Source organism: Staurois parvus, unplaced genomic scaffold (assembly GCF_062004578.1).
Source record: "Staurois parvus isolate SC_StPar_1 unplaced genomic scaffold, SC_StPar_1.0 ptg000053l, whole genome shotgun sequence".
NCBI lineage: Eukaryota > Metazoa > Chordata > Amphibia > Anura > Ranidae > Staurois > Staurois parvus.
In genome coordinates, this window is record NW_028317849.1 from 6,024,972 (window position 1) to 6,039,663 (window position 14,692).

A 14,692-nucleotide genomic window follows, 5' to 3' on the forward strand; every position below is an offset into this window, starting at 1 on the left:
CCATCGTTGGTGTCAGTGGGGGGAGGAATAGTTCCCCATTGTTGGTGTCAGTGGGGGGGAGGAAATAGTGCCCCATCATTGGTGTCAGTGGGAGGAATAGTGCCCCATCATTGGTATTAGTGACACCAATGATGGGGCACTATTCCTCCCACTGACACCAATGATACTTACCTTGCTGACTCCTGCTCCAGCCTGGGCTCGCTCCCTCCCTCTCCCATCTACAGCCAGCATACCTGGCTGCAGCAGCACCATCTGCACGCTGCAGACACTTACCTGTCAGCTGTCTTCCTTCTCCGGCCACTCCCTCGCTCGATCTTCTTTGATCTTTGCGCTGCTGCTCGGCTCCTCCTCTCCAAGCTCCACCTCCTCGCCGGTGATTGGCTGCCTGTGTGCCTCTCCTGAGCTACAGTTCCAGTGGCCAATCACTGGCGAGGAGGCGGAGCTGTTGAGTGATCCTGGGGATGTGGCCAGATGACAGGGGCGGCATGTCATCCTGTGCACACATCGCGGTCCAGGGAAATGTGGACGTATCTGCATGTGGGCGGACCCGCATGGAGACCGATAGAGGAGCGGTGTCTCGAGTCTAAGACCATCGGAAATATGTGTTTTCCGATGGTCTTAGGAGACCCCTGTGAAAGGGTTGTTCGACCCCCAAAGGGGTCGCGACCCACAGGTTGAGAACCGCTGCTCTAAATGATCTTTTGTTCTGAAACATCTAGAAATTGCAGTTACATTCTCTGTCACATAAATATTTAAATTGTGATTCTTTTCTCTACTGCAGATTTATGGATCAGGAATGTTTGACATCTGTGCCAAAGATATGATGCCAGTAGATTTCTCAGAGCATTTTCGAGGGACAGTCAACATTTGGGCCACTGTAACTGCTGTAGATGGCAGCAAGCAGGTTACATCTGATGACACTACCCTAGTCCAAAAACAGCTGATCGATATCAAATATAGCAAAGATACTCGGAAACAGTTCAAGCCAGGCTTGCCTTATCAAGGAAAAGTAAGTTACAACAAAGTGCCTATGTACACCATTTCTGACTGACTTTTCTGATGTACCGAAATTGATAACTCATCAGTTTAGGGATGGGGCTTCTCATCTTTCCAAGTAAAATCGAGTGTTAGTGCTACACCTAGGGACAAATCCATTTTCTAAAGAGAACTAAACATGTCTACACGCTTTTGTCAGATGGAGTAGATAGCAGAGAGGATTAAAAGCACAAACTATTTTTTTAATTGTGTGTGCGCTCATGGTCTTGTTTTTGTTGACTTGAATTGCCATTACATCCTCTCTTTGAGGTATTCATTTATGCAATTGGAGGCACCTTGATGGGTTCTGGGCACCCTAGAGTATTTACTGGAATTGTTCCCATTTGGGAAGGATTTTGCTAAACCATAATGTATAACCACTGTTAATCTACTAGTGACCCACCTTAGAATGGAAACACTAGGTAAGCAGAGGTCATCCTCACATTCAAGGATTCTACATACAAACTGGAAGAATTCCTTTTTAAGTTCCCATTGGTGGGCTTTACTGTTTGTCCTATTCTGGCTGCGACCTTCATTTGACAAACAGTAGTAGAATGAGCTAAACCAATCAAAAGAAATATATTTACTGCAGCAGTGGATCCTTTACTGATCACGTGTATGAAGCAGATGACTGGGACTTTATGCTTCAGCTGTGATAGCCTGCTGGAAGCTTTTCCAGTTATCTCCTGTATGGGTCTGTTGTCCATACAAATGCACAGAGCATTCTAGCTAAAATGCTGGAATGCAGACACTGCATCAAAGGATCACCAGACTCTTTTAGTCTTCGAGGGATGGTATCTCTTCAGAGCTACCTTTGTTCAGGGAGATCACTGGAGACTAGAGTGTCCACCTGCCTCAGTGCAAGAAATGGATTTAAAGGTCAGCTAAGCCACCTTTAACTCTCCTACTTCATGAGTAGTTGCTCCCAAGGCTTCCAAACCTGGTTCTTTAGCCACCTGCAAGATCAGAGGACAAAAATCTGCTAAACACTCTGGGAAGCCTTGACTAGCTGTCAAGGTCCTACCTTTTCCCAGAGGTTATGTTACTCCATGTGCTGGCATCCATCTTGGATTTCTGCTGAGCATGATGGGAATCTTTTATGCCTTCAGGTCTCTGAGGTCCATCCCCCAGAGGGGTGTGGCTGAGTACATATAAGCCTGGGATCTGCACATGCCCTTTGCACTTGTGTCTTGTGTCTTTGTCTTGCTACAGCTCTGTGTATACGCTCGTGACTCTTCTGGTATTCTGACTCGGCTTGTGACTAAGACCATTCTCTGTGTTTCCCTTCGATCTGACCTTCCGTTGCTGAACCCAGCCCATGACCTGTGATTCACTGTCTACTGTTCTGTACTGTTTTGTCCCGTTGTTGTTGACCCGGCTTGCCTGACTACGCTATTGTCATTCTCACCAGCTACACGCCATTGGCGGCGGCCATTACCGCAGCCGGGGTGTCTCGGGGGCCGCGACCTGGTTCCTGGCTGCGTCAAGTCCATCCCCACCATCAGGGGCCCTGGTGAAGGGCAGCCTGGGACTTAGACTCCGCGCCCTGAGGGACTTCGGTCTGTTGGTGGTGGTTGTCGTCAGCCAGTGCGTTACCCTGCCACTAGGCCTACCTGTCCGTTCCACAGCCCTGCCCTGACACTAGCATAAAGGTGCATGGTACTTTTTCAAGTGGGGGGGGATATTTGGAAATCCTTGTGGGCTCTTGGGTATCTTGTATTTTAGACTTTCTAGGTTTCCCCTAACAGAGTAAATGTTTGCAACCTTTGGACCATATAAAACCAGCAGTTTTACAGGGGATCCACCAGAACTATGATCTATATTCATTCTCAGAAGGACCCTCTGACTCTCATGGTCAGCCAAGTTGTGTAGAGTTTGCTCATCAACCTCTATCGGCTTTAGTTCTCCCCAATTTCCCAGATTTTGTCTCAGTGCTTTCTGCCCCATTGCATCCACCATATGTCCCATGGCACACACATTGTTGGACTCTCAAATTCCCTCACATGGAGATCATGGTCAACATGGCCTCTAGTAGACAATGCCTACCTGTAGGTCAAAATGCCTCAGAGATTTGGTTGGATCTTTTATCAGCAGCAAATGACATGGGTTATTCTTTATAGACTGCAGGTAGCTCAAGCCACCATGGTCCTGCTGTAGAACACTACAGTTTTCTCGCCCTCATGTTTCTTTCTCTTGATCAGAAGGTTACAGATTTATCAGCTGCAGAACTCTAGGTTGAGGAGTCATCCTCATCATGTCAGTTTTTTTCTCTGTCTCTTTAGACCTTCTGTCTGCTTTTGTGGATTGTGTTATAAGTAGACAAAACTGCCTTCCTATGAGAAACAGGTAGCTCAGTTGTTTAGGATTGGTGAAGGTTGTTTTATTCTGAAAGGTCATGTCACCTTCATCTCCTGATCTGCACTCTGTAGTGCCAGAACCATTGGTACTCTCTGCAGCACGGAATCATTCCCTGGACAGGTCTCCTAACAGAGATATCATCTGACAGTATCACAGTGATGGAGTTCCTCTACCATCGAGGACAAATGGGATCTTGCTTTGGCTTTTGTTTGGATTCTTACTTGGACACAACCCTGTACTCCACTCCTGGTGGTCCTGTTCTTTTCAAAGGTCAGGTTTCCCAAATGTCCACTTTTAGACATGGGGAAGTGGTCCAGGAACCTAGGTGCTCTTCAAGGATGTTGGAGGAATGCTTCGAGATTTCCTGAACTATCTGTGTGATGGGCAAACTAGTTTCTTGTGGCAGGAAATGGTCCAGTGTCTCCATGGGATCTATGCACCCAGGTTTCTGCCATTATTTTGTGTTTGTTTTGCTGACTCTCTGGTGATCTTCCTTACTCTGGTTCTATTCAGTTGCTTGTTCTTTAACATCCTGATAGGTTTCCTTGTTGTTGCTCCACTGACCCTGATGTATGATTGGAATTAAGGAGTCAGGAACAGCTCTAGGCTTGTCACCCATTGAGTTCCAGGGTGGGCAGTGTTTTCAGCAAGTCTTTTTCTTAGGGCTTCAACGTAAGGGTGATTTCTTGCTAATGGGTGTGTTGAATTGGCATTTAATGATGTCAGGTTCCCTGTGATGTTTGAATGTGAGGACACATTCATTTGGTCAAAATATCTCCTCTTAGGGGATTTTTTTCATACCCTGTCATACGGCTTAATGTTCTACCTAGGTGGAACATAATTTACCTTTTCCATGATCTACATAATTCTTCTTTTTTCTTTACTCTTCTTTTCTATCTTTCTCATCCCATTTTTTTTTCTCTTTGTCTTTGGATCCATGATGCACTAGAGAACATCTCTGTTGATTATCTAATATCTTGGGCTCTTATAGTTGACATTGATTGTCTCCTGTGTTTTCCTTTTTTCTATTAGTAACTGCTATACATGATATGTTATGATATGACATGATGTGTTGGAGTGATACCTCTTGTAATGTTTTTTTATGAAGTTTAGCTGTATACTCCAAAACTCTACTAAGCCACTGTTATTGTTCACTAGTAGGTGTGCATCTATATGATTATTCTTCTTTAAATTTACCAAGTCTTTATGCTTTTCTTTTGGTGGCTCTTGATCCCAAGTTTATCTCACTGGTTACTAGGTTGAAGTCTCATATCCAGATGGAAGCCCTGCAGATGGAGTGACTGTAAGAATCAAAGCTGAACTTGCCCCAAAAGACAATGTGTACACTAGTGAGCTTGTATCTCAGAATGGACTTGTAGAGTTTCAGATACCCTCTATACCAACAGCTGCTCAATATGTGTGGCTGGAGGTGAGTTTGACAGCTTTGTATATTTAAGCCTCAACTATCACTCTTTGGTAGTCTTTGTGTTTTGTGTATATAAGATATTCTGCTCTTCTTCCTTTTATGTGTCTGCTCTGTTTCAAAGTCTAAAGTAATAGCCATTGATGGGAAATCCACAGGAGATCAATATTTGCCCAACTACTTGTCCATAAGTAGCTGGTATTCTCCAAGCAAATGCCATCTACTGATTCAGCCTCTGGAAAAGCCATTACAGGTGAGTACTGGGAGTCTGTATAGGAGATTGTTATTTTGACATGCGTCTGCATAGCAAAAAAGTTTAAACATTGGAAAAATGTTAGCTATGTATCATTAGGAATAGCATCTCTGTTAGGAAAAGAACTCTGGATCTAGTGCCAGTATGTCACTAGATACAAGACTACGTGGCTATCTGAGCATGAGCATGAAAACATAATAAACTGTGAGCACTAAAATTAGAACACCAAAACCCTTCAGTAAGTACTACTGTGTGGTTAGAAATATTGACATTAGATTAAGTGATCCACTGTTTTTATGATTATCCTATCATTTGTCATTAGTATCAAGCTTTAAAAGAGAAGCTCAGGAATACAGAAAAATAAAACATTATACTCACCTAGATGGCTGCAGCAACGATCCCAGCTGCAGCTGTTCCTCACTGGCTCTACACAGAAAATCAAGCGTTCTAACACCCGCTGATCGCTCAGTTCTCCCCCTCCAGTCTGAGCAGAGAGTGGTGACTGTCAGTTTCTGGCTCTCTGCTCTGCCCCTCCAGTGCTCACTGGAGCGCTGGGCTGTGGAGGGGGTAAGAGGGTCTGGCTGTTGAAAGGCTAAGCTAGCTTCTGGTCCAGGCGTCTAGGTGGATACTATTTATAGTTATTTATATTTATATTTTATATTTATCCTGACTTTAGCCAGGATCTTTCCAGAGCCTGGCCTACCTATGTAACATCAGCTTTGGCCCGCTATCGGCTGAAAAGGGGTCACAGGAGTGCAGAACAAACTGCTCTGCTGTGATCCATAGGAGAGGTATAGCCAAAAGAGCTTTGGCTATACTTCTCCTTTAAAGTGGTTGTAAACCTGCAGTGCATGCTATATAAAACAAAGGCACCATAGAAATGTTTCCACATATCTAAATGAAATCGATGTAGTTTTACCTGAAAATTCTTTTTCCCTGTGCCTGTATGAGCCCTATGCATATCGGAGATTGGTGGGCATGTCTGAATGCCTGAGCTCAGGAGGCGGAGTGGTGACCTCACAGGCCTCTCCTCCCATCTCTACACTCTCTCTGGCAAGTACACTAGCGTGGTTTAGCATCGCGTGCGGACATTGAAGTTCCCACTGTGCGTGCACGTCACACACAGAGGATGGATGACATCTCCTGGATGACAGAAGGATGGCACAAACCCACGTTGGCTTGGCATGCCCCCTCACGAGTAGTATCCAATCGGAAATCAGGGAAGGTACCACATGACTTCAGCATGCTCAATAATGTTGAGGCACGGAGCAGCCAATCGTGGGAGAGCTAAAAGATGTAGGGAAGCAATCTTTTGCTGGAATGCTGGACACATTCCTACTTCCCTAATGCCCGTGCATGAGAGATATACGTAATATGTCAGTCAGAGCAGCAGGAGTGTGGTGACACCAATTTCTGTCATGTGTCGGGTTTTAACACTGCTAGAAAGCGAAGAGGATTTTTCAATGATGGATTTACACTTCATTGCAAGACTGGGCACTGATGACTTGCGATGCTTTACTGTAAACTGCTTAATTAATTTTTTTTATTTCAGGTTTACAACCATTTTAACATGTAGCAAAAATATATTGGGCCCTTTTCACATGGACGTTCTGATCGGGTCTGCCTGCCCATTTTTAAGACCCGATTAGAACCTCTATTCTCCTCTTTGGAGTGGTGGGTGTAAACGGATATGTGTTATGTTTACACCCACCGACATCCAATCCAATCCACCAAAAAGAGACTGACAGGGATCCATTATCCTTCCATCCATCGGATGGGATGGCAGTTGGATGGAAATGGACAGGTGGTCCGTTTCCATCCGACCGACCATAGAGGACAGGAGGCTGGGGCTGTGTTCACTCTGCTGCAGCAGAGCGAACACGGACCTGTCACCTGCTTACCCGTGTGAAAGGGGCCTTGCATATAGGACCTGTTGCCACTTATTTTTAGGTAAAGCAGATTTACACTTCAATGAATATAGTTAGTGCATGCAGCAGATATGTCAAATTACCTTTAGTATGAAATGAAAAGGGGTCCTAGGAGAACATTTTTAGAGAATGCTGAAAGCTTTAAAACACATCTGTCGAGCCAAGAAATTGCTGCCAGGTGTAAAACAAAGGTGCCTACAGTAAGCTCCAATTTCTGCCAACACACATAAATATCCAGGCAGTCTGGTCAGGTGCAGTTGACGCCTGCCCAAGCCCCCTACCTCCCTCACATTCTTATTGAGCAGTGAGGCAGCCTGTAATGGTTGTAGGCCAATATGAATGTATTTGAGGCAGGACACGGCTGACAAGCTTTAACAATCCCTGGTAGTGTCTTAGGTTTGTGCATCAGAGTGGGGCATAAAAAATGTACACCCTATTTGACAATCATGTTTTATTCACCTTGACAGAGTTGCTTTATGTCACCTTCACCCTATGGTTTTTAGTTAAATATATATTAAATTAGAGCCACAAATAGAGGCTGCTTTAATAACGGAGTTGAGAATCTTTGCACAATAAATTGTGTGAAAATTCACTTCAGTTATCCAATCATGTGCAGATGAAAAAAGTAGCAGCGTTTTGCTTTTCACATGATTGGATAATTGAAGTGAGTATTCACAGAATTTATTGCGTGAATTTTATGAGCTTGTTTAGTAAATCAGCCCTACTGAGTGCCATTGGATTATCTCTATTTTTTCTATATTATAATTATTAACATCATTTTTTTGCAAACTGACCTACCTTTTTAATATGCGCTAGGATTAGGGACTATGAATTTGAACAAAGTGAAGCATGAGTCTTGTCACTTGTTTCGCCTCTCTTGATGGCAGGTGGGTGAGGATGCCCGAATTACCTTGAAGTCCACCTGTCTATGCAATTTCACTTTGCACTATGAAGTGGCATCTCGTGGAAACATTGTGCTGTCTGGAATGCAGTCAACAAATGTCACTCTACAAAGGACAAAGAGATCACCATCTGTTACCTTTGACAGAAACTTTAATGAAACAGAAGATAATGGATCAGGTACCAGGTCATGGATGTATAACTAAAATATATATATATATTACACACACATATACAAACATACACATGCTTTGCAAAAACCCATACCTATACCTATACATTTGCCCAGACAATTGATAAGCAAGAAACTTAGTCTCTTTAAAGCATATCTAAACCAAAAAGCAAAATCCTGATTTCCTCTGTATATTGCTGCACTATACCATCCTTCTATGCCCCTGTAGGTACCAGAATTCTCTCCATACCTGTCAACGATGATATATTGCTGCCTACTGGAATGACTAATAGAATAACAGAGAAAGTCTATGATGTGGGACACTGACAAAGTGGTAGTAAAGTCTTGGTAATAAAAATTATAATCCTAGAGGTCTCTTCTTTCTCTCTGCCTGTCAGCAGGTAATGTGATCTGAGCTGCACATGCACAGCTCAGATCACATTCACGGCCTGCTTTCTGTGGCGCGGCGATATGACTCCTGTGCACATGCACGGGAGTGAAATCGCCGCAGCCCGGCCATTCAAGCAGCCAAACATCTAAAACCTGGAAGGACCACTAGGGAAGATGGAAGCGTTCGGGGATCCTTGACAGCACTGCACTATAGGATTCTGTTTGATGTTAAGTCTGTCATAATGTGCTAGTTTGTGGTCGATCACAATGTCCAATTGCACTTTATTCTTGACGCATCTCTTATTCTTGACGGGTTATACCGGTCACCTGCAGGCACACTGAAAATGACGAGCCAGGAAGATGCGTCTTCATGTGAAGCACTGTAGATAATACTCCCTGTATTTTTGCTAATGCGTATTCTCCCTCTATATTTAGTCAATATTCCTAAATGATTTACAGTTTTGAAGTTCAGGTGAAGAATTACCAATGATAGGCCTCGGTGACTTTAATAGAGTTATGGATTTATTTTGAGACAGCCTTGGAGACACTTTTGGTACTTCTAAAAGCCCACACTGCCAGCAGAGGTCTATAGGATATACTTCTGCTCCTGCAACCTTTCCATACACACAAAGAAGCATGTGTATCATTTACCCCCATAGCATCTACTGGTGAAACTAGAAAAATTAGAATATCGTGCAAAAGTTCATTTTTTTCAGTAATGCAACTTAAAAGGTGAAACTAATATATGAGATAGACTACATGCAAAGCAATATAGTTCAAGCCGTGATTTGTCATAATTGTGATGATTATGGCTTACAGCTCATGAAAACCCCAAATCCACAATCTCAGAAAATTTGAATATTACATGCAATCAATAAAACAAGGATTGTACATAGAACAATATTGGACCTCTGAAAAGTATAAGCATGCAAATGTGCTCAGTTCTTGGTTTGGGCTTCTTTTGCAGAAATTACTGCCTCAATGCGGCATGGCATGGAAGCTATCAACCTGTGGCACTGCTGAGGTGTTATGAAATAGTGGCCTTCAGCTCGTCTGTATTGTTCGGTCTCATGTCTCTCATCTTTCCCTTGGCAATGCCCCATAGATTCTCTATGGGGTTCAGGTCAGGCGAGTTTGCTGGCCAATCAAGCACAGTAATCCCACGATCATTGAACCAGGTTTTTGGCTTTTGGCAGTGTGGGCAGGTGCCAAGTCCTGCTGGAAAATGAAGTTAGCATCCGCATAAAGCTCATCTGCGGAAGGAAGCATGTAGTGCTCCAAAATCTTTTGGTAGATGGCTGCGTTGACACTGGAATTAATGAAGCACAGTGGACCAGCACCAGCAGATGACTTGGCTCCCCAAATCAACACAGACTGTGGAAACTCCACACTGGACTTCAAGCATCTTGCAGTGTGTGCCTCTCCATTCTTCCTCCATACTCCTTGGTTTCCAAATGAGATGCAAAAGATGGAAAGAGGACTTTGGACCACCGAGCAACAGACCAGGTCTGTTTTTCTTTAGCCCAGTTAAGACGCTTTCAGGAGCGGCTTGACAAGAGGAATACAACATTTCCCATGCCCATGTCCAGGATCTGTCTGTGTGTGGTGGCTCTTGATGCACTGACTCCAGCCTCCACTCCTTGTGAAAGTCCCCAACACTTTTGAATGGCCTTTTCCTGACAGTCCTCTCCAGGCTGCGGTCATCCCTGCTGCTTGTGCACCTTTTTCTTCCACACTTTTCCCTTCCACATAACTTTCTATTAATGTGCTTTGATACAGCACTTTGGGAACATCCAACTTCTTTTGCAATTACCTTTTGAGGCTTCCCCTCCTTATGGAGGGTGTCAATGTTGGTTTTCTGCACAACTGTCAGGTCAGCAGTCTTTCCCATGATTGTGATTCTTACTGAACCAGACTGAGAGACCATTTAAAGGCTCAGGAACACTTTGCAGGTGTTATGGCTTATTTAGCTGATTAGAGTGGGACACTTTGAGCCTAGAATATTGCACCTTTTCACAATATTCTAAACAAAAAGTGTGAAGAAGGCGCTTACTAAAGCAGCTAATGCACCAAAAAAGTAACCACAAACGTTCTCAAATAAACAAATCATAAACGTAGTGCACAGCTAAATGAATAATTGCCAATATAATACATATATGTAAGTCAGTGAGCGCACTCAAAAAAGCGACTAATGCACTAAAAGGAACCACAAGGCCTTTCTACTAAAATCAAAACACAGGGAGTGCAGCGCTAAATCAAATATAAAACCTTTATCATAACAGAATATGTGACTGATATAAGTCCACTTATATTATCTTAATAAGAGTTATGTAGTCCACCATAAAATATCAATCTCTGTGAGTATGATCCAATCTTCTGTTGTAGAGGTATGAATAGATTGCCTACTCACCAGAAGCACAATATCATTGCGCATATCTAGATCACATGCATCCTGGGGTCCTGGGTGGAAACAGCCTGGTGCCAAGATCCTCTGGTGATCCCTCAGTGGTATACGGGAAGGATACAGGTCTGATCACAAGGTGCTTAATCCTCAGGTCTGCAGCAGTGCCTAAAATACTGGTGCTGAGGTATGGAGGCTCAGTGCCAGGTATGTGAAATAAAGGTGCTCATAGTGTAGTAATATGAATAATAAATTTATTGTATCAAATAAGAACAATGACGTACATAAGCAACTAAAGAGGTTACAAGAGACTGCTGTGAGCAATCATAAGAAGCACCTAAACAAGCACTGACCAGTACAAATCAAGTGTGGGCCGCCGGACCTCCTGATACGGCGGCGTGACGTCAAGGCGTGCGAGGGCTCCTCCTAGACGCGTTTCGTGTAAACACACGTCAGCAGTAGGGGTGATGCGTCTAATTACTGTTATTTAAAAAATGTGGGTCTTCCTCTTGGAGTTTCAAAATTCCTATTTTTGCTTCAGGTGTGCATTGAAAATGGAATACGCAACTAATATTATCAAACACTTCCTGCCAATAACGAACCAGTTATGGACATATTGCTCCTGTGCTTTCCCCAGTAAGGAACCTCAATTTGGTTTTGTTAGTTCTTCAGAAACCACCATTTGAGCCTATTAGAAATGTTTTCCTGTCTTCCCTTACTCACAAGGTTGTTTTCCTCGTTGCTATCATCCATGTAAGACATGTCTCAGGCTTAACGACCCTATCCTGTGAGAAGCCATTCCTAGTGTTACACAGGGATAAGATTGTTTTGCAGCCTAAGGCCTCCTTTCTTCTCAAGATGGTTTCCTCTTTCCACTGTAACCAGGACGTTGTTCTTCCCCTGCTCTGAAACCTTTCCGGGGAGATTTCTCCATTGTCTGGATGTGGTTCATTCTTTGCAAGTCTATTTCTCAGCTGTAGCTTCTTTTAGACAATTATATTTACTCTTTGTCATTCCTGAGGGTCCAGGTAGAGGATATCCTCCCTCTCATTGCAATATTGCCATCAAGTCATCATTCAAACCTAAAGTCTGATGGATAAAATTCCATAATTTTCTATTAACACACACTCACCAGCTCTATCAGTGCTTCATGGGCTTTTCAAAATCCGGCATCTATTCAAAGATTTGTTAGGCTGCAACCTTGTCTTCTGTATACATGTTTAAAGGAACTTTGTAAGTTCCCCTTTCATAACATGTTAAATGTTACACCCATATTCAGGGTGTAACATGTTATAAAAGCACTGGCCCCTGCTCCCCACTGCTCCCCCACCCAGTTGCGTCACTCTTCTGTGAATGAGAAACTATAACTCCCGACAGCCTTAGCAGCTGTCAGCTCGTAGTTTTGAATGAACTACCAAGCGCTGTGGTAGTTCATTGATTCTGTGCATTTATTATTTTTTACCAAAAGGTGAACTTGTCTTTTACGTTTTACCAGACGGTTTTTAGGCCAAATTTCTGGGGTAGGGGGCTTCACACTGCTCGCTGAGTTATTGAGCCCTCTGTTTGCTCATTTACTGCGTGGGTCTGTTGGTGTTGCAATGCTTTTGGAATGTCACACGGTCCAAGACTAAGATCCTGCACACTGTAATGTATGATTAAGAAAATAGGATTTTTGATTCACCTGTAAAATCCTTTTTTTTTGGAATACATCAAAGGGCCAAGGTTTTTCCCTCCTGTTTCTTATGATTTATTCGTTGTTGCTTGCTGTTAAACTGAGGCTTGGTGTGAGTGGGAGGTGTTTTGCTAAGACTGTCCTTACAGCTTTCTTTACCAGTGTCCAGTCACCTGAAGGTAGCTGCATAATCCATGGTCCAAGATTAAGAACCCGTGTCCTGTAATGTACTCCAAGAAAATTATTTTACAGCTAAGACAAAAATCCTATTATTTGAAGACTATGTGCCACAGAATTGTGGTTTATCAGCTCCCCATGTTTATTGGAGTTGGTTGTTATTGCTAGTATTATACATGATAATATGAAAACAAAGACAACTGCTGTATATTAAATGTAAATGTTATTTTATTGAATATCTTTGCACAATTATTATTGTAACGTGCACCTTGCAACATGATGCTAAATGTTAACAAAGTGTAATTTCTGGTTGTGACGAAGATTTATAAGTTGCAGTATATTATTATTTTGTTTTTGGGTTTAGATAAACTTTATTTTGTTGTATACAGTATGGTGTGCTTGGCAGTATTCATATTAAATGTCCATTTTTGTTTCTGTTAGAGTCAACAGACCATTCACCTCCTGATTCTGAAGTGTGGCTGACATATGTACATTTTCTTGTAACTCATAATATGGCTCCTTTAAGTCGACTCTTGGTTTATTATGTGAGGGAGAATGGAGAGGGAATTACTGACAGTGCCCAGATACCGATTTCACCAGCCTTTGAGAACAAGGTAAAGTGTATGATGATAACATGATGATAACTTAAATATATTTTGATATATATATATACAGTAAAGCTGAACTTCAGGCAGATAAAAATGCAGTTATTAAAAAGGTTATTAAAGTTACAGAAATTCTTGTACGACAGAAGAAAAATTCAGAAGTGATGTAATGTATTTTTAATGTATTTTCGGAAAAAAACTCGTACGTGAAAAATTTTCGTGCTTGTCCCTTCAAATAATTTTGGACTAAAGCTGTGCACTAATGATTGTCGTACGATCGCTTCGAAAGCGGTATTTTTCATACGATTTTCTGATCACGTGTACTAGATTTTAGCTGGGGAGTAGGTCTGATGTTGGTTAAACATGAATATATTCTGTATCAATGGTATAGATAGAGTCACTGAGGTACAAAAAATTCCAAGATGGGAGGAGGCTTGAGGAAATGCGATTCCTATCCTCCTTATATTTTGTAGTTTTATACTGTATTTAATTGTGATAATATGTTTTGGTTCTTTGACCTACTTACATGAAATAGCTAACATTTCTGATTGCTCACTGCTGTTTTATGTTCCACAGGTGTCAGTGTCACTCTCCACCAATGACTCTAGACCAGGTGATGCTGTAGATCTTAAAGTTAAGGCTACCAGAGGAAGCTGTGTGTGTGTATCTATAGTGGATAAGAGTGCACATCTCCTGGGTAATGGCTTCAAGATAACTCCTGAAAAGGTTAGCTACTATATCAAGGCTTACTGAAATTGCAATGTGTTATATAAACAACTTCAAACAGTTATGAACATAATTTTGGTTCTAGAGTCATCATGCTACTGGTTTAGGAGTTATGTTGATATTCAAGGGTTATTGTGACCCTGTTGCTGTGTAAACAAAATTGAAGGAAAGGCAGCTTGTACAACAGGCTTTGTACCTATAGTTCTATAGAGTGGTGTGTTAAAAAAGCCAGAGGTCCCCTTTAAGGATGTGACACAGTGGATCAACCTCTTCTAGGCACTGGGATGGTCACCAAGGAATCTCTGGGGGATTAAGCGCTCAGTGCAGAGCAGTGCCTCCAGACAACTAGACCAGTCATAGCCCTTGAACCTCCAAAAGTGAGATCCTTTGTAAATCCCTCAGGTGCAGGATTTACAAAGGATCTCATTTTTGGAGGTTGGGGGGCTATGACTGGTCTAGTTGTCTGGAGGCACTGCTCTGCACTGAGCGCTTAATCCCCCAGAGATTCCTTGGTGACCATCCCAGTGCCTAGAAGAGGTTGATCCACTGTGTCACATCCTTAAAGGGGACCTCTGGCTTTTTACCATCCTATAATCCAGATGAAGACCGCCTAACTCAGGCTGCATCCGGTACCACCCTAGAAGGGATTCCT

The 14,692-nt window shown here is 42.7% G+C and overlaps 1 protein-coding gene across 2 annotated transcripts in view; it reads left to right on the forward strand.

Moving 5' to 3' along the window:
* CPAMD8 (C3 and PZP like alpha-2-macroglobulin domain containing 8) overlaps positions 1-14,692 on the forward strand; it is a 204,962-nt gene that overhangs the window by 66,539 nt on the left and 123,731 nt on the right. For both annotated transcript variants that reach the window (XM_089667566.1, XM_089667561.1), the window contains exons 11-16: positions 782-1,009; positions 4,652-4,822; positions 4,941-5,069; positions 7,885-8,077; positions 13,151-13,323; positions 13,891-14,040. In XM_089667566.1, coding sequence (XP_089523692.1) covers positions 782-1,009; positions 4,652-4,822; positions 4,941-5,069; positions 7,885-8,077; positions 13,151-13,323; positions 13,891-14,040 — 1,044 coding nt within the window. The remainder of the gene's footprint in view (positions 1-781; positions 1,010-4,651; positions 4,823-4,940; positions 5,070-7,884; positions 8,078-13,150; positions 13,324-13,890; positions 14,041-14,692) is intronic.